Here is a 26,904-nt window from a genome sequence, read left to right on the forward strand (position 1 = left end):
ATGGCTGAATCACTTGATGGTGAAGGATTTGTAACACTTTGTAGAAATTGTAATACAATATTAGCCTCTCAGGATAGTGGTCCAGACCACTGAGTTAGTGGTTTGGATTACTGGTCAGCTAGGTGGTCCATGATACTTTCTAACTGTTCCAGGACAATGTACAGTACCAGCCCAAAGTTTGAACACACCTACTCATAGAATGGTTTTTCTTTATTTTTATGACTTTCCATATTGTAGAATAATAGTAAAGACATCAAAACCATATAATAACACAAATTGAATTTTGCAATGACCAAAAAGTGTTAAATCAAAACTATTGTATATTTTAGATTCTTCAAAGTAGCCAAAAAACATTACATTTTTGGAATCAAATTCATACATAGGCTATATATACTATATATGTGTGTCTAAGAAACAGGTTTCAAGCATTTAAACATAAATCTTTAGATCAACATGTCTACGAATGCATGTTTCCCATTATCTTATTCAGGTGTGTCCAAACTTTTTACCTGTTCTATTTGTCATCTCTCTGCCAGCACTATGGTACTGCACTGTGTCATTAGCAACATTTATTCAATGGTCTTGTTGTGATTTAAGTGTCTATAGCCAACAATTTAGTTAGCTAGCAAGTTATTGTTAAATGTCAGCGTTAAAAATATATTACAATAAAATGAATACCTTTAATTTGAATGTCAAAGACAGTCAAGGAAGCATAGGTCCTGTTCTCCCTTGATAGCTATTTGTCGCATAGATCACTAATTCTCAGTCCTGCTCCTGGGGGCCCCCTGCTTCGGACATTTTCCATCTTTCCCTGCTCTAACTACCTGACTGAACTCATCAGTGGCACTTTTGATTAGCTGAGCACACCTGATTTAATCAAGAGCATGCACACTCATTTCAATCAGGTGTGTTTGGAATAAGGATAGATAGGAGATATGTAGGACAGTGGGCCTCCAGGAGTAGGCCTGAGAAACACTGGCATAGATTGACATGCTGAAAATTTTGTAAAAGTTACACACAGGGTGCAACTACTGTTGTTAAGTTTTTTTACTGGTACACCAGACTCCCTGGGTGCCTTCAAGAGAAAGCTGAAAACTCATCTTTTCAAGCTATATCTCTAGTCTACCTTCCTCTCTATCTATCCCTATTTTCTTTAAAAAAAAACACTCTATACTAGTTTAGCACTTTCTGTAACTCTCTGTTACTCTGTTAAAGAACATAATGTAATGTAATATAATGTAATGGTATTGTGTGTGCGCGCGCGCGCGCGTGTGTGTGTGTGTGTGTGTGTGTGTGTGTGTGTTAAGAGCATAAGATAAAAGAATCATGCAATAAATATCAGAACGAGAGCCCAGGTTATTTTTTTATCATCAATTTAATTGTCAAGGCCACAGACATGCAACCTTCAGTCATTGTGAACAGATTGTATATTACGATGAGTGTGAGAGACAGTAAGGCTGTACAGATGAGTACAGGTAGACAGTGGGTGTATACATTTGAGTATGCAAGACAGTGACGTTGTACAAGTGAGTACAGGTACACGGTGTCTATAAGGATGGTTGTGCAAGACGGGTTGTACAGGTGAGCTCAAATACAGGTAAAAGGGGTGGCATGTGACAGTGATATGCACACTGTGTTAGATATTCCCTCAGTTTCCCTGGCAACGTTGTGAAGGGGAGGGGGCTGGGGGTCCTCATTTTTCATCTGCCGGAGGAACACCTGGAGATTAAAAAACAGACTATCAATTGCCCTGCCCATATCTTTCATATTCACATTCAGTCATATAACCTGGCTACTTGGTTAAAACGCAGGTGTTTGTGTGTATGTCGGTTTGTGTGTAGGTGTGCTTCAAAATGTCTCTGCCTATATGTGAGTTGTAGCAATGTTGCCATGCTGTTTTTTTTTCCACTGTTTCTGTGTGTTTGTAAGTGTTTTGGTAATGTTCTCACAGTGATCTGTGTGTTCCAGTTTAAAAATAAAAGGGTACTGGGTGTCCTAACTGCAGACAGAAATAAAAGCGGTATATCCTACCTGCAGGCAGAGAGAGATGGAGGCTGACCTAGCCCCGTGTGCTGGGGAGTCGACCTGCTCCAATTCGGTCAATGGGAGCACTCACTCGCCTCCGTGGTGTCTCCACTTTTCTGTTTAGGGAGAAACTGAGCTTAGCTACAGCATGTTATGCTAACTGTTGCAAACTCAATTATTGCTCACCACAAATGCTCAATGCAAACAATCTGCTTCCCAAGGGATTATATGGGACAGTGGGACTTCCTGAATTCCCACATCTTGATATATTGTACACTCAACGGCTGCAAAAAGTAATGTGCGCTCCAACTCAAGCTGAACAAAACACATCAGAGAGGTAGGATGTAATGAATGTGATTCCATTGTGACTGTAGTATGATCACGTGTAACCTCAACATGTCCTTCCCACAAAGGGGTCCTGAATAATATGAGACAGCCATTGATACAAACCATAACTGGACATTCCATGGCCCAAAAAAGGGCGTCAGGAAATTAAATGGCAATGCGGTAATACATGTGGTTAAACTATTACTGAAAATGCAAATATGGTCAACAGCGGTAGGCTGTAAAACATTGTACTGCATGGGCTTTACAGGGAGCAAAATTAACTAACAGCTGTTCATTATATAGATTAACACCATGCAGGATCAGAGTGAGTGTGTGCTCTTGAAATATTTTCCTTTTCCTATAATTTCCTTTTTGGGAACATAATAGTTGGTTAAATATTTTCATTAAAATAGCTTGACATAAGGCCAGAACTTTCTTTGTTATTCCCTTATAAATTGTTATTCCTTTATAAAACTTACAAATACATCAATACACTCTACTAGTCACATTAAAAGGGACCAAATTATGACTGACAAGCATTTCCTGGTGTGATACATCAGAGCGTGCTCATTACAGTGGACTGCACAGGGAGCAACAGCAGAGCTGAGCTGTCCCACTCCATCCCATTCTAATACCATACACCTCTGTGAAAGTCATGGGGAGGGTGGTTGTTTTTAAGCATGTCACTTCTGAACAGCTGTGCCGTCAAGGTAGGCTGGTGCCAGCTTCACTGGGCTTGAGGAAAGCACATGATCGGCACTGTCAGATCCAGCATGGTGAGACCCATAACTGGCTCAGAAGATGTCAACATTATGTGACTTTCTCTCCTTCCTCCTCTCTTGACTCCATGCCTTTAGAGGGCGTGGGCTGTTACCTCTGTTTGCCCTGTTTACCCAGGTCCACGTTGCTGATGGATAGGCGGTCCAGCGGAGCGCTTCCCCCAGTGAAGCTCCTCTTCCTCTTCGTCTCGATGACATCGTTCTCCAGGTGGACCAGCTGGTCCAGCAGGAGCAGTTTGGCTGTTAGGTCGCTGCCCGGCTTCTCCTCCCCGGACCGGGCTGGCAAGCCGGGGTCCTCCAGCACCGCAGAGTCCAGATACTGCGGTCAGGAAGACAACGTTTCAGCTGGACGTGCGACAGCTGTCTCCAAAGCTCACACAACTAAAAGGGACTCCCTTCACCAAGTCTCAGCAGCAGCTGTTTAGTTACCCCACTGCGGTATGGTGCAGGTTTCCTGAGCGGATACATGTGCGGTCAAGACATACATCTGGAACAGAGATACAGGAGCAGACAGACTCCAGGTCCATGCAAAGTCACACAGCAGAGAAGGGAGAGAGCCTAGGGGCTGTTCTGACTGCGCGGGGACTGCATAATTAGATAATTATCTGAGGCACGGCTGGACAGACGGACAAGCGCACCTCTCTCCCCACTCTTCCTGATGTTTCTGTTGTTTTTACCTCCGTCAGGAGAGCAGAGATGTATTTATAGCCCTCTCTGTGTGGGTGATGACAGCTCGTCATCTCAATTTGTTCCACATAATGAGATGAGGGAAGGGAAGTGTCCTGACCTGCCGAGTGGAGCCAGGATCAACAGAGCAAGAGGAGCGCCTCCATCTCGGTCCTGCAGGACCCAGCAGCTCCTGCACGTTCCGCTCGCAGGCTCCACATCACAGAGAATATGTTAGGTTTTACTCTGTCTAGTTCCACAGACAGAAGGTGCGTTCTGCCCCTGTGCATATGTTTTGCCTGTGTGAATTCTGCACGGTTGTGCCTATGTGTGGCGAAGCCTTCATTGGCAGGTTCCTGTGTTTACCTTTCTGCCTGTTATGAAGGGCATCTTACCTGAACTACCCAGCGTTCACATTCTCTTGTAAAACGTTCATGTTCTATAAAGTGCGACTGAACATGCTGGTGTGTTTAAAGGTGCCCAGGTTTATGTGCGGCTGCTGACATTTCAGAGCCTATTCTGGCTGTTCTGCTCTGAAAAGTCTGACATCACAACACACTGCCATTCCATTTATGGCAGTGTGTCTGCCCTCCCCCCTTCCTTTCCTGCCCAGCGCTGTCCTGGCTCTTACCTCCGGGGGGTCCTGTGTGATGTGCAGGCTGTCTGCACCACAGTGGAGCAGAGTCACAGTGAGGAGACAAGAGAGCAGAACACAGCCACAGCCCAGCATCTGAAACACATGCATAAACACACATGCACACAGACTGATTACACACATAGAAACGCACTCTCTATCTCTCTCCCTCACACACACACACACACACACACACACACACACACACACACACACACACACGCACACACACTTTGTGTAAGAAGCTGTTCGAGCTGGTACGATGTTCAGGCACTGTGCGTATGGAGTGACTGTGTTCAGTGAGAATGTTAGGAGTGCTCAATATGTGCGAGCGCGTATTGAGAGGTTTTAGGTATGTGAGAGTGTTTAGTGTGTGAGAAAGTGTTCGGCGTGTTCAGAGTGTGATTTCCCTTTGTTCTGCCGGACACAGACAGACTGAGGTGTTGGGTTTCTGTGATACAGAGCTGTGTTTACCTTCACCCAACCTCCATCTGTGAAAACAGCAGGAGATCCGCGCAGCCCAGCCCTGACTGTGAGAATGGGCCCGACGCTACTGGCGACACACCCCAACCCTTCCCCTTACATAAACACATGACATCAAGACCAGCATCTAACTCATGTCCACCCTGACCCTAACCCTAACCCTGACCTACCCCTGACCTCAACCTTACACTAACCGTGACTCTACCACAGCCCGTCCTTTAACCCTAATCTAACCGTGACTCCACCACTGCCTGTCTTTTAACCCTAACCCAGCTGTGACACTGCCTGTTCTTGAACACCAGAGAGAGAGAGAGCCAGCTGACATGCAAAATTCATGCTTTGATCATTGTTTTCTTGAATATTGATCTCATATTTAGCATTTCTCTGAACAGACTCTTCTCTACACCAAGCATCCTTCCCCCTTCCTTCGCATGCTCTGAAAGCGCTCTCATGTCAAACTCATTACTCCACACCGCCACCTCCTGTCCCTTCTGAAAAAACACACCCTACTGCTGTATTACACTGTCACAATGGCGACTCCACTCTGCACCCCATAAGTTACAGCACCACACTGAGTTATGCCAGCATTAATCATTATGAGAGAGGAAAGGCTGTTGAAAAAATATGTAAATCTGCCCAAATTACAATTATTTTTTATATTAGAATATATTGTTTATTTACTTAAATGACATTCTTATCCATGTTACGTATTTGTACACCAAGGCATTTACTGTTGCAATTCAGGTTTAGTAACTAGTTAATGTATAAAAGTCCCTAATCAGTGCTCCCCAGTGCTGCCCAGTTTATTCAACACCAAAAACTGAAATAGTATTTATTTAGGTAAAATCTGATTATTTTGAGATCCTATCATAAGCTTTGCCAAAAACCATATTTACCACACCCAGTGCACATACACTCCTCAAGAACACACACCAAAACACTCTATTTTTGTCTCCCAAAATAGCATTTAACATCATTTTTTTAACATAATATCACACACTCTCTCAAATATAATGTTTCTCTGCCACTCACTCTCTCACGTTCACAGACACACTCAGACACGCACACATACACACATACAGGATGTCAAGCCCTCTTGGGTCCTACCTTCAGTCAGGACTCTGGAACACACTCCCAGACTAAGTTCCCAGAATTTCTCACGTTTCTCCTTCTCTCGCTTTGCTTGTTCCTGGTGTGGACTTTCCCACTTTTATAGGCTCTCCTCTGGAATCTCTGTTCCAATCAGCACTTGCGATTTCTCTGACATCATTTCACCCCCGTTTTCCACTGCTCCTTGCCCTAAACCCCTCTCTTCATTACCTTGCATTGGGTTGTTACCTGCTAATGGGTGCCTGGGGATTGGAGGACCAGCTGGGGAGGGCAGAAGGGGCTACTGCCCACCCCCAGACACCCCCCTGCATAGGGCACCAGAATTAATGTCCCAGAAAGCGAAAGAAAGGTCAGGTGCTGCTCCGATGAGCATGCTGTCCGGGTGATGGAGTTGCAGCTGCAGAGTGGTGGACGGGATAGCCTGGAGAATGTGTGGGCGAGTCAGCAGGCTTATCTCGCAGCTCTGTCTCAATCAGATCTCGCATAGTCTAAACTGTGATCCTCCACAGTCTAAACTCTAATCCTCCACAGTCTAAACTCTGATCTCTCACTCTCTAAATTCTGATCTCTCACAGTCAAAACTCTGATCTCTCACAGTCTAAATGCTGTTCTTCCACATTCGATACTCAGATCTTCCATAGTCTGATGTTCCACAGCTCTAAATTCTGATTTGCTGCTGTGTAAACTCTGATCTTCCACCTTCTACCAGTTCTGATCTTCCATAGTCTAAACTGTAATCTCTCCTTGTCTAAACTCTGATCCTCCGCAGTCTAAACTCTGACCTGCTACAGTCTGAACACTGATCTTCCACAGTCAAAAACTGACCTGATACAGTCTGAACACTGATCTTCCACAGTCTAAAAACTGACCTGATACAGTCTGAACGCTGATCTTCCACAGTCTAAACTCTGATCTCTCACTTGTCCGTCATTGTCTAAATGTATCTTTTTCAGTTTAAATTGCACTCAGGCTGCTCAAACTCTGATCTCTCATACTATAACCTCAGTCATCAAAGAGTACAGACTTAAATTTGTAGTGGTCTGAACTAAGGCATGAAATGTGATTTTATTCCTTTACAATTATGGTCATCCCAGAAACTCATGACCCCAAATATAGACAAATGTACTTAGCAGGATCCCAAATGAAACTTTTAAGGATGTTATTACTGTATTATCACTGGTTAAGGTGAAAGGGAAAGTATTTTGCTCTTACTTGTCTGTGAGAGTGAATGCTTATGGATATCTGTGTGTGTATGTGCACACGGGTGCGTGTGTGTGTATGTGTGTGCGTGCGAGTCTGTAAGTGTGTGGATGAGGCCGGGTGAAGGGAATGAAGTCAGCGCTGAGTAGAGGTTGGGGGGGGCGTCCGGCTGGGGAGACAGATGAGGGGATGTGGGATGAGATTCGGCTAATGGCTCTTCATTAAACACCAGCCACTTTCGGAAGCCTCCAAATGCGTCTCCTTGACGATGCTCTTTTCAGGAAAGAATATCCATTCTGCTTCAGCCCAAACATCTGGGTCTGTCTTGCAGATCAACACTAAGATCAGTGCGAGTTCAGTTTCACATGATGGTTTTCCCAGCAGCCCCTTCATGGGTCACGCCTAGCGCTTTTGGTTTGAACACAGCAGCACAGCAAAGCCCTCTGTTTTACCACTGAAACACAAGTCACCACAATAATATTCATACTTTCATTCAGTCCCCGTTCAGAGCAAAGCCTTCTCTGTTTGTCCTTTACACCGCAGAGGAAGGTGAAAAGTTATGAAAAACAGTGTGCATGATGCACAGCACTGCTAGAATATATCACCCCACCATACTGTGCAGAAATACTGCCATGCTACGCCATGCTACACACCAATGAAGCAAGCTGTACACATGGAGGCAGCTGATGGTGTGAAAACACTGCAGCATTACCAAAGTGAAAAAAAATCTGAACTGTAATACCCCACAGTCACGTTAATACATAATACTGCACCTCAGGAACACTTAGACACGGTAACACTTAGATGAGAACAGAGCAGAGTGAGTGGAGGTTGGAGGGCATGTCTGCTCTCCCCACACAGATGCTGAGCTTTTATTAGGTTCAGCAGTGAGATACAGTTGGGCCTTAGCGCGGGCTGGCTGGATGGGGGGTGACCTCTTTACACCTCTTTTGTGCTATAATTAAATCATATCAGTGGCCATTTCCCAGTCCACAATTAGGGTTCCCTAAAATGTAAAAATAAAACGGGGACAGAGAGGACAGCTCACACGTGCCCTCCTCCTCTCCGCTCTGACAGGACCCGTTCGTGGGGAGAAGAATTTGGTCATTGAGAAAACACACCTGCGTTAATAATGACAAGGCTAATACTTTAATAATGTCGGAAACTGCGCCTCGATCCGGATCCCAGCTGAGTCCTGTTATTAATGAAGACCTCAGTGGTGATGTCATCCGTCCCACCTGCCGTTGCTAGGCAGCAAGGGCCGGGGACTGCAGAGTCAGGGTCAGTGAGAGAGAGGCGAGCCGGGTCACCCCCGTCAGGGTCATGAGTCCTGACCCCACAACACGCACGCAGCCACACACACACACCTCTAGCACTGGAAAAAGTGACAGGTAGAGTGACAGGTAATGAGGGGATCGTTAAAGTTGCATGTGATTTCACTCTCAAGGGGGAACGTTACGGAGCTATGGGACGGGCATGCTCTGCCCCTGAGCTCTTGGTTTTGTTGTTTTAGTGGTAGTGATTTTAATCTCCTTTGAAATGTCAATTTTCATGCAATCAAAACACCCTCTGTATTTTGTTTCCTGGTAGCAGGTCACATATTTTATGGGTTCTGCTCATCATCCCTACTAAACACACAGTTTCTGATTTAAAATGACTACACAAAAACATTTTTTTCACAGCTTGGAAACAGCAGTAGAAGAAACACCTGTGGTGTTCTTTTCTTGTTTGTTTGTTTCTGGTGTGTGAGATGAGTGTCTACATGAAATGCACGGTTGCGTTATTAATGCGATCACATTGCTTTTTCCATGGTGTTTGCGTTGGGTCATGTTTTATGTTTTACACTGTGCTTGCATTGTGTGAATCTGTCTGTCAGTCTCTCTTGAGAGAATAAGGTATGCAAACATGCAGCTGTGCAGACTGTCAAACACAGAGAGATCTGAGGAGAGAATGACTGTTCTTTTCTTTAAATCTGTCCAGCAGCAGACACCGCATAATGTCCTTTTAAGCATTTGGCCTTACGGTAAAGAGCAAGGATGAGCACTCTTGCAAAGGTTCTGTATCCCCATCAGATAATCATGCCGTAGGCATCTGTTTCTGCATGTCGTGCTCAGCTGATGACAGATTTGAACTCTCAGCATGCCAGATCAGAGCAAGTGATCAGACCTTTTCTGCCTTTCCTGACAATTATGAATACATAGCCATATTTCTTAATCAGGCCTTGATACAGCCAGATCCACCAGAGTACATCCTCTGGACAGGAGGATAATATTGTTGCTCAAATATGGTGTTTATTATCTTTGGGAAGTGGATGCCAGGTAACAATATGCTGCCCTGTAACTGCACTCAGCACTGTAATTGTGTGGCTTAACTATACTCTCAGTACTGACGTGCTTTGATTGGGCCTCCACTGCGTTCTTTGTTTGTTATTACCGTGTCGGTGTTTTTGTGTGGAGGTGACCTCTGACCCCTGTCTGGATCAGCTGGTTGGAGAGACACTAGGAAGGGCAGAGGAGGTGTTTTTTAAGAAGCGGCACCTGCCGTTTCTTGAAGGCCACATCACTTTCTCCACTGTGGGTGTAAGATGAACATTATCTACTTTTTCCACATTTTCCCGGTAATTGTTTGCTTTTGGCAGCATGTCCGCAGAGCAGCTTTAGCTCGGGGCCGTGCGAATGGGCGCCCGCCAGCAAGAGCGCTGCCTCACCTGTTTCCACGGCGACGTCGTGAGGAGCAATCACAGATAGAGTTCACGCGGCCGTCCCGGGAAAAACTGCAGCGGAGGAAGCCGGGTTCCTCCGCTCACAACCGGCCCAAATCTAAAGTTTCCCCCACGTCTCGATTAAAGTGCGATTCACACGGCGCCTCGGGTTACGTCGGCCACGGCAGGCTGCCCGCGGTGGGACCGGGGTCCAGGCGTGGGCGGGCGGAGCGGTGCCTCCGAGACCTGCTGAAGCGTATGATTACACTCATTACTGGGTAAACAAACAGGGGACAGACTTTGACAAAGAAAACCCCCTCTCTCCTCTTCCTACAGACTCTGCAGCTTCCTGTGCAGCGGCAGCCCAGTTCCAGATGTGCCTCTCTCAACGTTTCCACTCTGAGGGCTGCTCACGGAGAGGACAGAGCAGAGTCTCGTGGCTGGAGCAGCGTGGGACTAGATATTGGTGTGCAGACTGCGCACAGATATGAACGATTAGGGTACAGCTAGAGCTGGATGACAAGAGTGTTGATACTGTGGATCCACATGTATTGTATCTGGGCAGATACGGGAATCCGTTGACCTTGGCGCGAAGAATACAGATAGGACTTGCATTTTCCAGTTCGACCTCGTGTCTCTACTAAAATCAGATCATTAATAGTTAAAAAAAACATTAAGTGATTCAAATGTGTCTAAGTTCTCATTTAAGGCAAAGCCAAACAAATGTCTGAACACATTTGAAATAATGTTAGACCTTTTTATGGTATTGTTGATAAACAATTTACTTACAGTTTTGGAAAGCAGTACCCACAGTGAACGGGAGCACAATTAATGTCATATGTCAATGTCATGGAAACTTAACATTCACTTCACATCCTATAGCTTCCCATAGTTTGATTCCCTCTCAAACCCAGGCATTGTTCTGTGGGCTGTATAGACGTTTGTGCATGCACACTAAAAAAGACTTCAGGAGGTTGCCATGCGTGACACAAAGCCATCAGCAGATGCATCAGCCGCAAATGGCAGAGGCTCCTGCTTCCTCCTCTCACGTTACTGCCTGGAAGTATTTGCATTGCAAATGAGGAGCGCTGTGTACTTAACACTCTGAATGTCTTTTATTGCTGAAGGCACAGGTCAGAGCATTAAAACAGCCAGCTGTAAACGTTATGACTGAAATGGTTTATTTATAGAGTCTGTAAAAGTGATTTGGTGCTGATTACGTTTTTTTTTTTTAAATGTCCGTTATGTTCTGACGAGTGCACCCTGGACCTGAATAAGGCAGTCCTGAAGGATGCTCTGACATTCGAACCCTCAGTAGCTTGGTTCTCATTCACTTTGGATCACAGGGGTGGCTCTTGTCATTATAACAATCATCCCATCTAATTCCCACCCAAGCGACAATATGTTTTAATGGCATTAAGTTTATCCCTGCCGATAAATGGAAGGAGAAGGACTGAATGTAGTCAGTTTGTCAGGCATATTCTTTAATGGATTCTTAGTTACATGTGTAGAAGATGGATTGGAAATTTCTGTAATAGACATCTGGATTACTGCCTCCCCCATAAGAGTTTGATTTGAGTCCATGTCTTGTGAACACCTGTGCTGTGCCATTGCTAAGTTTACAGATTTGATCTCTGTTCAGTGCACATCAGTTTACATTCATACATCAGTTACCAAGATGTCTGAGTTTGACTGAGGTTGATGAAAATGTTTAGGGGGACCACAAGTAATGTGTTCACCTGTGTATGGACAACAGACTTGGGGCTCCTCAGCAAAGAAGTAACCGTGTCTTGTCAGTGGAGTTGTGCCACATAATTGCAACGATTGCAGGCTAGTTTCCCACTTGTCCATGCATGTAACGCTATGATTCTGTGCTGTAAAAGTGTGCCAACCTTTCTTTTGCTGTGTAAAGGGAGTGTTAACAGTGCCTGAAGACATCAAGATTTTTCTGGATTTTGTAAGAATATGAATGCTGCACTACTCGCTTCTCCCAGATGAGGGAGTCAGAGCACACATATTCTCTCTAATGGGCAGACTGAGAAGAAAGCAGCGTGTGAATGTATAATAATACAAAAAGAACTGCATTTCACTTGAGGGGACAGAAAGCATGCGAATGTTGGCCTGGTTCTCTTTTTCTCTTTGATTCTTTTCATCTCCCTTTTTCTTCGATGTCGCCCCTTGAGGCTTGGCCGTTGTCCAGAGCTCACCCTTTTGAGTCTGCAAGTGTGTGCATTTGTGTCTGGAACCCCCCCCCCCACCAACCCCCCCAACTTTATTTGTGTCTCGTAGTATTTTGGCTGGATGAGGCTGGGCTGGTTGTGTTGTGGTTGGTGGGGCCCTGGCTGGTTATGTTGTGGTTGGTAGGGACTATGCTGGTTGCAGTGTGGTTGGTTGGGGCTGGTCGTTGTGGTTGGTTTTATTGTGACTGGCTTGGGTTGGACTTGTACCAGTTGGGGTGAATGCCAGGAGCCCCCTGGAAGTCAGTGGTGAACAGGGATTCAGGGATTTCTGGTGCTGATTGGCGGAATCGGTCCTCATCCGAGCGCGCGCTGGGAGGCTGGAACAGGGCCATGCTTTGACTGCCTAAAGCAGCACTGCAACCATCACCAGTGATCATGTAACACGTACGGTCATCACAGAATGAGGGCGTAATCAAAGCCCTCACAAATAAACTTTGCAAATTATCCGCACAGTACACGCCCACAAAGAAAACATAGACGCAACCCCATTATCCCCCTACAACCCTGCCCGTTACCCTTACAACCCCCAAAAGAGGAACCCCTAAACCCCCCACCATTTCCCCCCGAATAGTGACCGCCTTTACAGCCCCTCCCAACCTTTGCATGAACCCCCCAACCTCTGCAGCCCCCCCCCCCCAAACCCCAGTCCCTCCCCCACAGAGGGTTACTCCAGGTCACACTGCAGGAGTAGAAAGAGGCTTTGATACACAGAGGAGGTGCAGCCACGGCCAAGTCCCTGTGAGTCCTGTTGAACTACCCTTCCCTGCTGCCAAGCTGATCACATCATCAGCAAACCTCCAATTCATCGCTGCGATTTGTGTCTTATTTGTCATCCATTATTGCTCTTTTTTTTTTTTTCAAAAATGTGGTATGTAGCTGGTCACTTACCCAGACTGTAGTTCTAACTGTGATGCAGGAGGTCCATGAGTTTTTTTTTTTTTTTTTATGAAGCCGTATGGAAATTCTCTCTCCTTGGTATAGTTGCAGCATGTGACCTGCAGGGGGAGGCTTGGGTCTCTTTGATGGAGCCAAGAAGCTGAACTCCCACCAACCCCATCCTCTCACTCTACACTCAACCTGTAATGCATGCTCTACAGACAACCCCACAGATCAAATATACACATGCACATACATTTTACACACACAACCCACGGCACAAAAACACATCCACACCACAAATATGTATAGACACGCTCTATGAACACACCCACACCTCACAGACACACATGCATACTTACACATTTTGCAAAGACATCCCAACACACATACACACAACCACATGTATACATTTATGTTCTCAACAAACACCTCCAACACACACACACACACACACACACACACACACACGCACACGCACACACACACACACACACACACACACACACACACACATACACACACACACTTCACAAACACCTCCAATCCACAAACACTCTCTTACTTACAGACACTATTCACATACATACGTTCAACAAAAACAATTTGTACATCACACATTACACACATACACAAACACACACAAGTAGTCAGGAGTGCGGGGGTAGTGTTGTGGAGAGGGGGTGTCACAGTGAAGTAGCAGCACTTTCAAAAGAGGGGATTAGAAAGATGATATTTTTAAGACCTGGTCTTTATCACACATTCCGCCTGCTGTCAATTGTCCTGTTCCTCGTTAGTTTCTTGAATAGGGTACGTTAATGTCCTCTGTATATGTGTAAAACATTCGCTCGACATTAATTATGTGCTTAAGTGTTTTTTTTTTTTACTTTAAGCACATGACAATCAAACCTTACCACATTTCAGATTAACACTTTGATATTTGCATTGCTTTTTTAAGTATAACAGACGTTGCTGTCACTCAATCTCACAGCCACACTCCGTGAACTGTTGCACTGATGTAAATCACTATCCTACACAAACCATGTTCACGCACATCATAGTCGGCATGCAGTCTCCACCCTAAAACACTGAACACCACTCACACAGACACACACACACACACAGCATCCACCTTAAACACTGGACACCACACACAGCCTCTACCCTAAAACACTGAACACCACACACAGCATCCACCTTAAACTCTGAACACCAAATGCATAGCTTTCATTCTAAAACACTGAACACCACACACACAGCTTCCACCATAAAAAACTGAACACTAAATGTGCAACAAACTGAATGTACATTCTCCACCTCTAAAGTACTATAGACCACTTAGACTCCAGCCCAAAACATTGAAAACTACATCTGCCTATTCCACCCCAAAACACTTCAGACCATGCCTACAGACCCCACCCCATAAACACTACACATCACACTGCGGACCAAAGAAGCTACATAGAAATGTACATCATGAACCTGATGCCATCGCACTTTATTATTATTATGCTGACGTTTCTATTCATCAACAAGAAATAAGCCTGACAGACCTACCTATGTTAGACTGAGGCAGTTATGGGGATGACTATTTTTTGCAAAAACTGAAATAAATGCAAAGGTTTCTTGCAAGTTTTTTCTTTGTGTTTTTCATTAACATTATTAGTAGTATTCACTTCATTAAAGACATATAATTGTGGTCTTAATTGTGTTGATAAAAGGGGAAATTCAACTTTTATGCAGCACAAACCTTTCACTAGATCTTTGGGTCTGCACTTAAACAATGTGTTTCACTTAAACAATGGCATGAAGTATCATCTCCCAGAGAAAAGGCAGTACTAAACTGTTTACCAGCAGGCTTCCATAAATGAGTTAATATAGAAGTATTTAAAAGTTTCAAGGGAGATTGTGAGGAGTTAAATGGATTCCAGGTGGGATTAGAAGAGATTACACATGTGCTGGAGCTCCACCATAGCGCTATGAGTTGAGACTATACAAGACAGACCATACAGAAAAAATATGCAACAGGAGAGACCATACAGAAGAGACTGTAAAGTAGACTCCACACCATAGAAACTGTACAGAAGAGACTTTGAAACTTTATAAGAGACTTTATATGAGACTTTATAAGAGAGAGTGCAAATGAGGCCTTGGATAAGAGTCTCAAAGAGAAGTTCAGACGTACCGGTCTCTCCTTCTCTTACACACTGTTCTTCCTCAGATGTACACACAATCTGATACAGATCATTATAATCAGACAGGTCCTGCCCTGAGCCCAGTGTTTTCAGGCTTCAGGTCCTACGCATTCTTCTTCATACTAATACTAGAAAGCCCGTGAACTTGGCAGACCCGGTGCTGGCAGGGTTGACCTGCCCTGCCAGATCAGGGCACAATGCCGCCCCCAGAAGGGACGAGTACACCCTGAACGTGCCTAATAAGGGTTATGTTTCCAGGATGTATTATATATCCTCTACGCTTGACTGCTTAGAAAGAACGGTTTGTCCAAGGAGAGTATCAGCACAGGATCCTGAACAGTGGTCTCCTGAGAGTCATGTGACAGGAAAAAGGCCAATAGAGGAGAAACAGGGGAGTGATGTCATTATTCAGGAGGGAAACCATTATGCTTGACCAATGTTTACAGACAAGAGGAACAGCCACCACTTGATATTACACTATTGTTTCACTGCGTAGTTTATGTAAATGGTGTCAAGGTAAGGTTGGGCTGGAATTCTAGAATGCATACACCAAGATTCCCCTTGACAAAGGCATTTATTGTTATCTCATAAGGAGTGTATAATCAGCAGCATAAGTCCAGGTCTCGTATTTCCATAATCTGCAGGCGTTTTTCAGTTGTGCATTCCATACTCTGATCTCTATGAAACAACAGGTGAACCAATGAGGGAACCATGGTATTCACAGCAACCTAATGACCTCATGACAGAGGAATGTGGTGAGGGCAAGGGGAGCATAGTCCAGTGAGTGAGGTATGGGGGTATCATCTGCAGTATATTAACATCATTTGAGATGATTAATTAACTGATTTGTGGATTGCATCATAAATGGTTTGATTTGGCACCGGTGGGGTCCAAAGTGATCACTTCTAAGCCGAAGATGTGACAGAATTGTCATGGAAAGCCAATAGTGGTGTGACTGCTGGCTGTCGAAGGTGAGGCTAGCGCAAGTTACTGACAGCAGTTCCTAATGTCCCCAACCATGCTTTGATGTTGGGTCGGTGGCAGGTTCGCGCCTTGGAGGGCGACGGGGCGAAGGGGCACGTGGGCGACACGCGTCCCGCAGGAGCCAATATGGCCCTCCTGCTCCACACAAAGGACCTGTTTAGGGCAGCCCCCTGTCTCCCGGCAGGACGCAACTCAGCAGCTGGGCCGGCCTGTGTCTGCACACAGCCCCCGAGCCAGCGGCCAGCCTGGACTCTCAGGGAGAGGGCTTAATTGGCAGCGAGCTCCTGGCGGGCGACCATTGTTCCACAGAAAGAGGCTTAGCCGCACAGCCCGCTACCGGGCGGAGCACGGGCCGAGGCACAGATGATTAATAACTGCAGAATTATGGAGAGATGGATAGAGAGAGGAGAGAAGGATAGGGAAAGGAAAGAGGGAAGGAGAGAGGAGAGAGGGCTGGAGAGAAAGTGAGGAGAGGAGAGGGGGATACAGAGAGAGGAGAGCGCAGAGGTTGCATGTGATAGCACAAGACCATTGGATAAGAATTACAGTGAGAGGTAGCAAGTAGTGAGAGGAGTCAGATATTCAGCCACTGTCCAGAGCAGTGACTCAGGCAGGGATTCAGGTACTGACTCAGTCAAGGTAGCCAATCACTAATGTGCTAATTAAGGTAGTGTATGCGGTATTGACTAAGGCAGGGTTTCAAGCAATGGCTTAGGTAGGAAATCAGGCAGAGACTCCAGCAGTGACTCAGGCAGTCAGAAGAGACAGAGACAGGAGGCAGTTACTCCTGGATGAGGACACCCATAGCTAAAATGTACATAATTGTTTAAAATGAAATACTAGATGACAGCTTAGTGTTGACCAGTGCTGTCTGTAACTAAAAGGTCCAACCAAGACTGTGACTTGTGATGGTGTGACTTGATGGCTGGAAGCTTGCAGAGTCCTAGCATGTTGTGGTATCACTCGGGAGACACAGAAAAGTCCTAAAAAGAAAACAACATTTGCAAACCTATTAAAGCCACCTCCCCGTGTTATCTGTGCATGTCTAATCACACTTTAAAAGTACCCCTGTTATGATCCTAAAATGCAATATTTTCATCAGTTACAAGGAATTATTTAATTGGCTGTTCCAGTCTTCAGCACATGGGGTGATTGGCTGACCCGGTGTTGTTGAAGCTGGCCCTGGTTGGTGTGAGAGGAGCAGAGAGTGGCACACTTATACCCTCCGCATGTTTGGAGAAAACAAATGTGACAGAAAAACAAGGCCTCCCGGAGAAGCTGAAGAGCCCCCAGCTGTTTGTTTGTAGCCCAGCGTGTGAAATGACCTCTTCACAATGTGTTTAGCGCTTAACCACAGGCTGCAGGTTGCCAGCGTGGCTCGATTGTTGTCCAACAAATCCTGCCTGTGCAGCCCCCTGTCATTAGAGCTGTCAGCAGGCGAGCCTATCGCAGAAAGGCCGGACCGGAGGACATCTGTGCCAGGCCCGCAGGGTTAGACTACCAGGTACTCCACCTGTACTGCAGCCTCATTACTGCCCCTGGGTGGGGGCAATTATAACTGTCTGACTGCCAGCCGAAGGGGGGGCGGGGCATCCTGATCCTGAAGCATCAGGGAGGACTGGGAGTTGGAGGGGGGGGTGGTTGGTGGATGTTGGACCTGACCAGCAGTCCTCACTTACAACAAGGCTTACCCGTCTGTGACTTGGAGCAGCATGCGGCTGGTTAACAATAGAAACACATTAGAGTCAGGAAAGCCCTTCACTGTGGCCATAAGACCCTCCCCTCCACACCCCCTGTCTGTTCAAACCTCCTGCGTACCCCCCACACCCCCTCCCCCCTACAACACCCTGCAGAGAAACCAGCATCCAACCCTCATTGCAGCCTTGTTTCTGCACCAGTTCACTATTAAACACTTGTGCAAAGAATGTTACGCCGAGGCTCAAAGACTGACAGAATGATTAGCTGACGGATCAATTGACAGCTACATGATTGATTTAGGAGAATACAGGCCCTGTGGCACAGTACCAGAGGCACGGGTGGACATGCCCTGCTGACCTGTCACTCAAATTCCATGTAAAAAAGGTCAGGCCGATCTTAGAGCTCACCTGATTTGTGTGCACGTGGTAATCAGAGCTTTAAGGTGAAAGTACTAACAGACACAGAGGAAAACCCATTCCCTTCCACTCGTAAATACACACCCTCATGCATTCTGTTAAAAATGTGTGTGCTCTAAACTCATTGGCTCGTGGGAGGGTCACTATCAATGTGAAACTCCTGAAGGCGGTGTGGAGCTGTGAGGGGAGAAAAAGCAGCAGCAGTTTAATTGTCAGTTAAAGAAAAGGAGTAAACACTGACACCCACGCCTCCACCCACTCACACCCGGAAGGCCTCTCTAAGTCACTCTAAAACCCTACAATTAGGGCAGACAGGACCGGTACACACTCACTGCCCTCTTCTTGTGCCAAAGAAACGCTTTAGAAACAGGAACAGGTTTTCACAACCTATAGGAATCCCCCCCTCCCCCTGCCTGGGAAAACTGAGAACAGTTCTGAATAACATCGAGAGCAGTTCAGTCAATCAATCAATCAATTAAGCAAAATTTCATTTGATACAGCATACCTTTACAAGGCATTTGTCAGAGAGTGCTTTTCAGTAAGAAAAATGAAACAAAGAATCAATGAAGAGAAGAACATCACTGATCAAGGCAACATATGACACATGGATAGATCTGGAGATTGCATCTAAGTACCAGAGAAGGAATTGATATGATGAACTATAGGTGAAACTAGAGAAAGGTGAAATGAGCAAGGAAGAACTTCCTTCAACAGGGAAAAAAACAAAAAAGAACTAGCCTAAAAGTGAGAGCTCATCCCCCTGGGGCTTGAATTTATCAGGTAATGGTGTCAAAGAAAACTATTAAAACTCAGTTAGTTAGGGGACTTTTGGAGAGCGTGTGTAGAAGGTCCAAAGGTCCAACAGGGACACAGACACACTGGTATAATGTTCTGAACTATACTGGAAAGAGTTCTGAACCACACAGAGACCACTTTAGAATCATGCCAAGAGCAAGGGAATGCTATTTTAAACCACACAGAGAAGAGTTCTGAACCATGCTGATCAAGGTGTAGTGTAGTGTTATTGGAGTGTAAGGTAAGTTCTGATACAGGTAATCAGAGTGTAGTAGCTGAAACACCACCAAATTCTGGTGATCAGCTTTGCTTCCTCCCTGCATACCCCAAAAGTACATACACACACATGCACGCAAATGCACATACTCACAGAGACAGATCCCAGACAAACACACACACACACACACACACACACACAAGATACAACGCAAGACATCCACATATAGAGGCTGTTAAGCAGTTTATAGCAAGGTCATGTACATTACAAGAAGGCGTGGGGTTTAAAGCAGGAAGAAAATTACCTCAATAAAGGACAGAATGGCCTTGTACGGCCACAACTGCAATCAATCTCATTTCATAGAACTAAAAGCCTAATGCTTTGCTGTAATATATTTTCAATGATGGTGATAAGGACTATTCTTTCCTGGAAGCTGTGAACTTTTGGTGGCCTGGAATCTCTGATTTGGTTCTATTATTTGGTTCCTGTATACAGAACAGTCTTGCATACTTCCCCTGTTTTTCAACATTAAAGACTTCAGTTTGAAAATTAACACAAATATTATTTGCCAAAAAACTGCTTATTTTTTAAGCACAGCACAGAAGCTTCAAGACTACTGATCATTATTGACATCTCTGTTATGTAATAATATCCATTTACACAACATAGTGAGCACGAATTTTGGCTTAAAGCCTGCTTTCAGATGGTGTCTAATTTTTAAACCGCAGGAATTCATTTGACTGACAGTTTGCTCCATAGGCAAGAGGCACAGGGCTAATCACAGATCGCACACCTGCAATCTGCTCTATTTGAATTTTAGAGGCCAACCTGTGCAGGGTGGGTCCAGTGTTTTAGTACCGCCAGTTTACGTATTATTATGACAGTAATGAGATTAGAATGGAACATTTGCAGCCATCATAAAACATTACAGTGATCATAAATGCAGCAGGGAGACAACACTGCAGCAGCTTCTCGACAGAACTGTGCTCATCAGTACTCCTCCATCAATACAGACACACCATGTACACACTGTCAGCAAAATAATCCATTTTCCTTTGGCTGTGTCGAGAGTTTTTATCGTTTACAGTAAAGTGATTCATCACAGAGTGAAATCAGTAAATATCGTCCAGACCTGTTCATTATGTCTGATGCAGTGTGATGAAAGTAGCCGGAAAAGAGAGCGGGACTATCAATTTATGACCACTTTTGCTTATCATGAATAGGGATCCAAGTACTGCAGTGCTGATATATATTGTTTGTTGTTGTTGCTGTTGTTATTGTTGTTGCTGAATCAAAAAAAAAAGATTTTTTATAGTTTTGTTGGTTTGTAGAGAGCAATGGGCCACATCTGTTCACATCCTTTGATTCAGTTACAAAATCCAATTTTGACATACATATTACATAAAAATTCCAATATATCAACCATGAGGCATACAAAACCTCTAAAAAACTTCACACCTATTCAACTTACTATAACACATTTTTCTTAATCTTACATTTCTGATACTCCCATATGGACTTCCCCCCAGAAGTTATCATAAATTATTCCTCCAGTGAACACATGACCTTGTAGGCACCGTGCATGGAATCTCAAACATCAGATTTGTTACATTCATATTTTATGTCAAATAATATTACTGCCACAAGCCAATCAATTTGCATTATACATTTAATTCATCCTTGAGTCAATTAGTGTGAAAGTTGGTGCATATACAGCGGACTGTGAACCAGTGTGAACCAGACCTGAAAACAATGTGCTAAAAATGGTAATGTAATATATATTCAGTGTATGTAAATATATATATTCAGAATATATTTTAGAGAAAATACTTTTTTTCAATGAACTCAAAATAAATAAATCATTGCTCTTTTGGTGTATTGCAATATATTTCTGTTTTGCATTAATATGTATTAAATGTGCTTGGAATACATTCTTGGATTGAACAACACATTTCTGAATATATTACAGTATTTTCCATTTTCCTTACAGTATTGCACCCTGCATATTTCTTAATAATAATAATAATAATAATAATAATAATAATACCTATCCTTGATGTAGACACCCTATCTTATTTTGTTAAACAAATATGGAAGATTATACTGTTTGGTTAAGTGGTATTTGTTTAGGGCAGGCGCTAAACGGATCTACTGATTTTTTTCATCACCCGGATTGTCTGACAGTGGACACCAACGACTTGACTAATGCATCTATATCAAACAGGCATTAGAGGGTCTTTCAAGCACCTGTTCTAAATTGATGACCGTGACCATGCAGATAGTGTACTTCTGAGTCTGGAAACTGTAATGCTTCTCGTTGTGTACTTATCAGTCGCACGCAGTGAGAAGCCGTGTTGTAATTTGTGTCAATCCAAAAGATGATTAGTCTCGGGACTAAGTGTGAAACCCATCAATTGAAGAAATGAAGAATCTTTTGCCGGTCAGGGCCGGCGCTATGGGGGACCTCAGTGCACCCTCAGTTGTCTCCTTATATCCCGGTGTCTACATAGAATGCCCCCACCCAACAATATTACGCTTTTTACGACATGGCGTTTTGGAGCCTAGCCTGCAGGTCATAATAATGATAATATGTGATAATGAATGGCATTTCGCTGGTTTTTATTTTAGGCAAATTATTCGAGTAGTCCCCAACTCCGTGGCGACTAACAATTTTACACCCTACATTCTACTGTCTAAACATATAGCGCACTCAGTTTTTACTGGAGGTAAAGTAAAAACACTGCCCCCTCCCCAAGCAACACACAATCACACACACACGCTCGTGCACGCACGCACACCTACCTATACACGCGCATTCACTGAATCTCTCTTTCTCTCTCTCTCTCTCTCTCTCTCTCTGTGTGTGTGTGTCTATCTGTCTGTCTTTGTCACACACACACACACACACACACACACACAAATTCACTTAGTACCTATCTCGCACACTCACACCGGTGCATACGCGCACACACATACGCAGTGTTAATGTGTCACTATGGTATGTGTGTTTCATCTGACTGAAAACCTAGATGAGTTTTTCATCTCCACCCATCACACGTTTGGTTAAATTAATTATTCATGTCATGATTTCACTATCTGTTCGTGGGTAACAAATTAACTTAACCACCTCTCATCAAAATTCTAAAGCTCTCCGGAGCATGAGGGCTTCATTGAATCTTTCTTAAGAAGAAAGGTTGCATGTATGGGCATATTACGCGCCAATACTTTAGCGTGGAAGAGGGGTGCCACATTTTATTAGCTACATGTTATTGCATAAAGATGGTTGATGTAATTAGATGAGGGAAATTAACTGTTAATGTTTATGTATTTTGTGAAACCACAGTCCCCATCTGTGGGGCAAAAGTAACTTATCTGGACTTCAAGTGTGCAATTTCTCACGTCACAAGTTTGACAGCTTCAGACCAAATCAGATTGCAGGGTACGAGGACAGACGTCGGGCGTCACAGCTGCTGGATTAAGATTAGAACTCACCTCCCCCGATCCGTTCAGTTCTCCTTAAAGGTCTGGAGAACTCCGAGGAGTCCCCTCCGCGTGCTGCCCAAGTGCGTCCTGCATGCGCCATGGTGAGTCTCCTGTCAGCTATTCTGCTTCTGGCTGGAGCTTTAGCATGTGTTTCCTGCGTTGTTTTTTTTTTTTTTTAATTTCATGGGATGTTTTTCACTCATTCATGGATGGTGATTGTACCAAGTGGTTTTACGCGCACCTGTTCTTTGGGCATGATGCCACCTTATGGGGCAGCCCTGCGTATGTGTGAGACTTCTACAAACAGGGAGGCATGGAAGGTATTGTGGTTTCTTTAAAATGGTTAATCACGGATTAAATCACGGTAAAGTCCCGCGTGCCAAGAGACTGTAAGCACAACGTCCAACTTTGAGGTGGCACTGGAGACTGTCCTGGTGAATGGATTCTTGCGAGACCACATGGAGACGTTATATGCAATAGGAACTACAGAATATACGCATAATATTTGCATTTTTCGTTGTTGTTGTTGTTAATTGGTTTGTTTGGTGCTATTTGCCGCAAATGATTAATGGTGGACTTGCTTCTTTTGTGCATTCCAGACTGCTGTAGTAGCCTAAGTCAACCTGAACGTGTCTCCAGACTTTGAATATCTCGTGTTTTTGGAGTCGTTTTTTTATTATTATTATTTTTACTGTTTATCATAAAGTGAGACAATCACATTGCAATAGTCGAAGGTACATTTAGGGTTGATGTTACTATATGTCAAAAGCGACGCGCGCCTGAGAACCAAGAGTAATGTATTATCCCTATTTTCTCTCTCTACCTTTAAACTGTTCCATTTGTGGAGAAAATATAGTGTGATGTAGCCTGATGGGTATACACATATTGGACTTTAAAATAGTTTGTATTCAGTGACATTCATACTCAAAGCCATGCAGCAATCATGAAAGTTGCCATCCATAAGTTTGAAAACCGTGTGTGTAGTCCCATGCTGATCCTTCTGATTTGTATGCTTGAGTAAACTTATTTTCTCAAACATTTGAAACGTTTATTTTTAACCTTCAATATTTAGACATGATTTGCACAGTGTCGTGAGCCATATGTGGTTTATATTGTACATAAAAGTGTCTAACGATGGTCACAAAACTATCACAATAAACAAATACAATTAGGACGTGTTTGCTGAGACGCACTCCTGCCGTTACTTCACTGTGGGTCGCCCACTCGTGCCCGTTTGCTTTGCAGAGCACCGCCGTGTCCTGCCAAGAGCCCAGCTTTGTAGGGGGCCAACGCTACGACTGCCCCTATTCCGTCCCGACGTCAGCCGAAAGTGTTGACGTTTCCAAGGAAACACTGGTCTCCTTTTGGGCGGCCGGTCCCCTGGACAACACAGTTTGCCTGCACGAGCCGTCTCAGCAGGGTAAGTCTGTTGAAATGAATTTTTCTCCGTAGCAATATGCCGGATCAGCGGTGTGGGCCTCTCTCCGCTGCTAAAAGTGTCACACTTGGAATTTTTTCGTCGGACAGAGAAAGACACATACTCTTCAGCTCTGACTTGCTGTCGGAATATGTATGCCTCCTGTTGCTTACTTTCCCCCAGTACAATTCACTGATTCCGTCATGTCACTGTTGATGAATATGAGGGTACACGTTGCGCTGAATATTTTTAGCGAATGTGGTATTATAAAATACGCATTTTCATTCGTTTGTAGAAACCGTCTATAATCTTGGCTATGAAACTGAACCCACCTGGACTGACCACCTGTCACCGCAACTGCAGAGAAACAAGCAGGTATTAGCGTGCTGCTTTCTAGGGCTGCTGCAGCATCAGCTACAACTGATTACTAATACCATTACTACTACTTCTGCTCCTTTTTCCACTATTACTGCTAATAATATTTTTTCTGTTATTTATTGTAGTTTTATCTTGCTGCTATTTTTGCTTTTTTTAGGGCTGTGATGGATGCAGTGAACACAACGATGAAAGGCTTGTTGTCGATTAAAACTGTTTAAAACTGTTTTGCAGCTGCAGGACACCCTACTGCAAAGAGAGGAAGAACTAGCAAGACTCCAGGAAGAAAACAACAAACTGAAAGAATTCCTGAATTCCTCTATAGTGAAATGTTTGGAGGACAAAACCAAGGTAATTCCATATGACTAAATATAAGCAAATTTTAAGTGAGGGTAGAAGACATACTTATTTAATTATAACAAAAAAAGTTTAGCTGTTTCTCTCACAGAGTGTGGGACTGTAGTTTATGCTAAATATACTACAGCAGAACTGTCCCTCTTTCTAATACACCCTGCTTTGAAGGAACCATACAGGGTCAAGTCTTTACACACTGGGCCTTCTTTTAATGCCTTCCCTCTCATACAGAAGTTACTCTCTGCTCAGAGGGGCACCGGAACAAGGAACAGGAAGCGGATGCTGTTAGAAGATGGAAAATTCTCCCGGTTAAATGCCAGCCATCTGCTCCTTGGCACTCACGGCAAACGGACTTGCCGGAACCTCTCCCTGGATTTCTGCTCGGCCGAGGAATTGGCTGCCACCCCACCCATGGACTCCTGGATCCTGCAGACCCTGGGCCTGAAGGACGAGGATACCATTGACCCCTCTGCTGACTACAGCACCATCATTGCCTCTTCTGCTAACTACAGTTCCAGCATTAACCCCTCTGCTATCTATACCTCCAGCACTGACTCCTCTTCCAACTACAGTTCGGACATAGTCTCCCCTCCTAACTACAGCTCCAGCATTGACTCCTCTTCCATCTACAGCTCCAACATCAACTCCATTGATAATTACAGCTCCAGCATCAGCTCCACTGCTAATTACAGCTCCAACATAAACTCATCTTCCAACTCCAGCTCCAACATCAACTGCTCTGCTAACTCCAGCTCCAACATCAATTCCACTGCTAATTACAGCCCCAGCATCAACTCTTCTGCTAACTCCAGCTCTAACATCAGCTCCTCCACTAATTACAGCTGCAACACCAGCTCCAGTTCTCCTGCCCCATTGCCACTGTTTCCCTATGCCACAGGGACAGGGCAACACCACACCCCAACACCACACTGCCTGGAATCTAGTTCCACTCAACAGACATTAGGGGGCAGCACTGTGCATTACCCAACCCCTGGTACCCCGCGAGTTCGGACAGAGGTTGCCTTCAGCATGTCCCTGGAACCCTGGAGCAGCGTGAGGACACACAGCTTCCCCCAGGGACAGGCTTTCGTCTGCAGGGACACATGTGGGGGCTGGAACTTCACCTGGGTCCCCAAAGACACTGCCTAGAAGCTAGCACTCCCAAGCATGCATGTCCCCTAGCCATACACTGCCAAACAAACAGGCCACTTACCTGCAGACACTGCCAAACAAACAAACTTATGTCTAACCACACACAACATACATTAATACATAAAGACACACAAACATATACACGCACATGGTGTCACTCTGATAAACATACACAGAAACAGATATACACTCACACTGAAAAACACAGACACCAGAACACGTATACAATAATAAGTGAAAAAGAGAAATACATCTAAATCTGTCTCTCATTTCTAAAAACCAATTACTAATTTTAAATACTAATTTTTAATAATTTCAGTCTTATCTGTAAGAAGCCTTACATTTGCACTTGATAGAGACAGAATGATTGACAGAAAGAATCTAACAAACTGACACAGAACTGCCCCATAAGCACAACAGCAAATAACTGCACATCTTTGTTACTTTATCATATGTATAAAACTGTAAAAAATGTAATTACTTCATTTTGTAATATATTTCTAGTTTTATGTAAAAACTAAGGCTAACACAGAATTGTTGTGGTCTGATTTATTTCTGTTTTGTTTAATGAATTGTAAATTGCTGAAGTGACAGAACTGTCCTCTCTAAAGTATAATCTATTGTTATCAAGGGTGCTTATTAAGAGATGATTATTTATGGAGTATTATTTTATTCATTCTTCCTTCAATGTAATTTAAAAGCCTTCTGTTCCAGGGTCCTCCAAACACATTATTTAATTTCATTAGGCATAGTTTTTATCTGATCTGTGGTAAGTAT

The 26,904-nt window shown here is 44.2% G+C and overlaps 2 protein-coding genes across 2 annotated transcripts; one reads left to right on the forward strand and one right to left on the reverse strand.

The window, feature by feature from the left end:
* Positions 1 to 1,463: 1,463 nt before the first annotated feature.
* Positions 1,464 to 6,088, reverse strand: ostn (osteocrin). The gene is made up of 5 exons (XM_036537173.1): positions 6,022 to 6,088; positions 4,429 to 4,527; positions 3,227 to 3,450; positions 2,032 to 2,141; positions 1,464 to 1,719 (listed from the first exon to the last, which is right to left on the reverse strand). The coding sequence occupies exons 2-4, from the start codon at positions 4,525 to 4,527 to the stop codon at positions 2,060 to 2,062; spliced, it is 405 nt and encodes a 134-aa protein (XP_036393066.1). The 5' UTR covers positions 6,022 to 6,088; the 3' UTR covers positions 1,464 to 1,719; positions 2,032 to 2,059.
* A 9,653-nt stretch (positions 6,089 to 15,741) lies between these two features.
* Positions 15,742 to 26,527, forward strand: gmnc (geminin coiled-coil domain containing). The gene is made up of 7 exons (XM_036537631.1): positions 15,742 to 15,752; positions 16,405 to 16,577; positions 22,869 to 22,930; positions 24,075 to 24,249; positions 24,542 to 24,621; positions 24,856 to 24,972; positions 25,207 to 26,527. The coding sequence occupies exons 1-7, from the start codon at positions 15,742 to 15,744 to the stop codon at positions 26,122 to 26,124; spliced, it is 1,536 nt and encodes a 511-aa protein (XP_036393524.1). The 3' UTR covers positions 26,125 to 26,527.
* The last annotated feature ends 377 nt before the right edge of the window (positions 26,528 to 26,904 follow it).

The sequence above is a fragment of the Megalops cyprinoides genome, chromosome 9 (genome assembly GCF_013368585.1).
Source record: "Megalops cyprinoides isolate fMegCyp1 chromosome 9, fMegCyp1.pri, whole genome shotgun sequence".
In the NCBI taxonomy this organism is placed as follows: Eukaryota; Metazoa; Chordata; class Actinopteri; order Elopiformes; family Megalopidae; genus Megalops; species Megalops cyprinoides.

Coding starts and splice junctions, on each gene's coding strand:
- ostn (XM_036537173.1), bottom strand. CDS start 4,527: ATGCTGGGCTGTGGCTGTGTTCTGCTCTCTTGTCTCCTCACTGTGACT. Junction 3,451..4,428: donor TCACACAGGACCCCCCGGAG/GTAAGAGCCAGG, acceptor TCCTGACCGCAG/TATCTGGACTCTGCGGTGCT. Junction 2,142..3,226: donor GGTAAACAGGGCAAACAGAG/GTAACAGCCCAC, acceptor CTCCCTAAACAG/AAAAGTGGAGACACCACGGA.
- gmnc (XM_036537631.1), top strand. Junction 16,578..22,868: donor CGGGCGGAGCACGGGCCGAG/GCACAGATGATT, acceptor TTCTCCTTAAAG/GTCTGGAGAACTCCGAGGAG. Junction 24,622..24,855: donor AACTGCAGAGAAACAAGCAG/GTATTAGCGTGC, acceptor ACTGTTTTGCAG/CTGCAGGACACCCTACTGCA.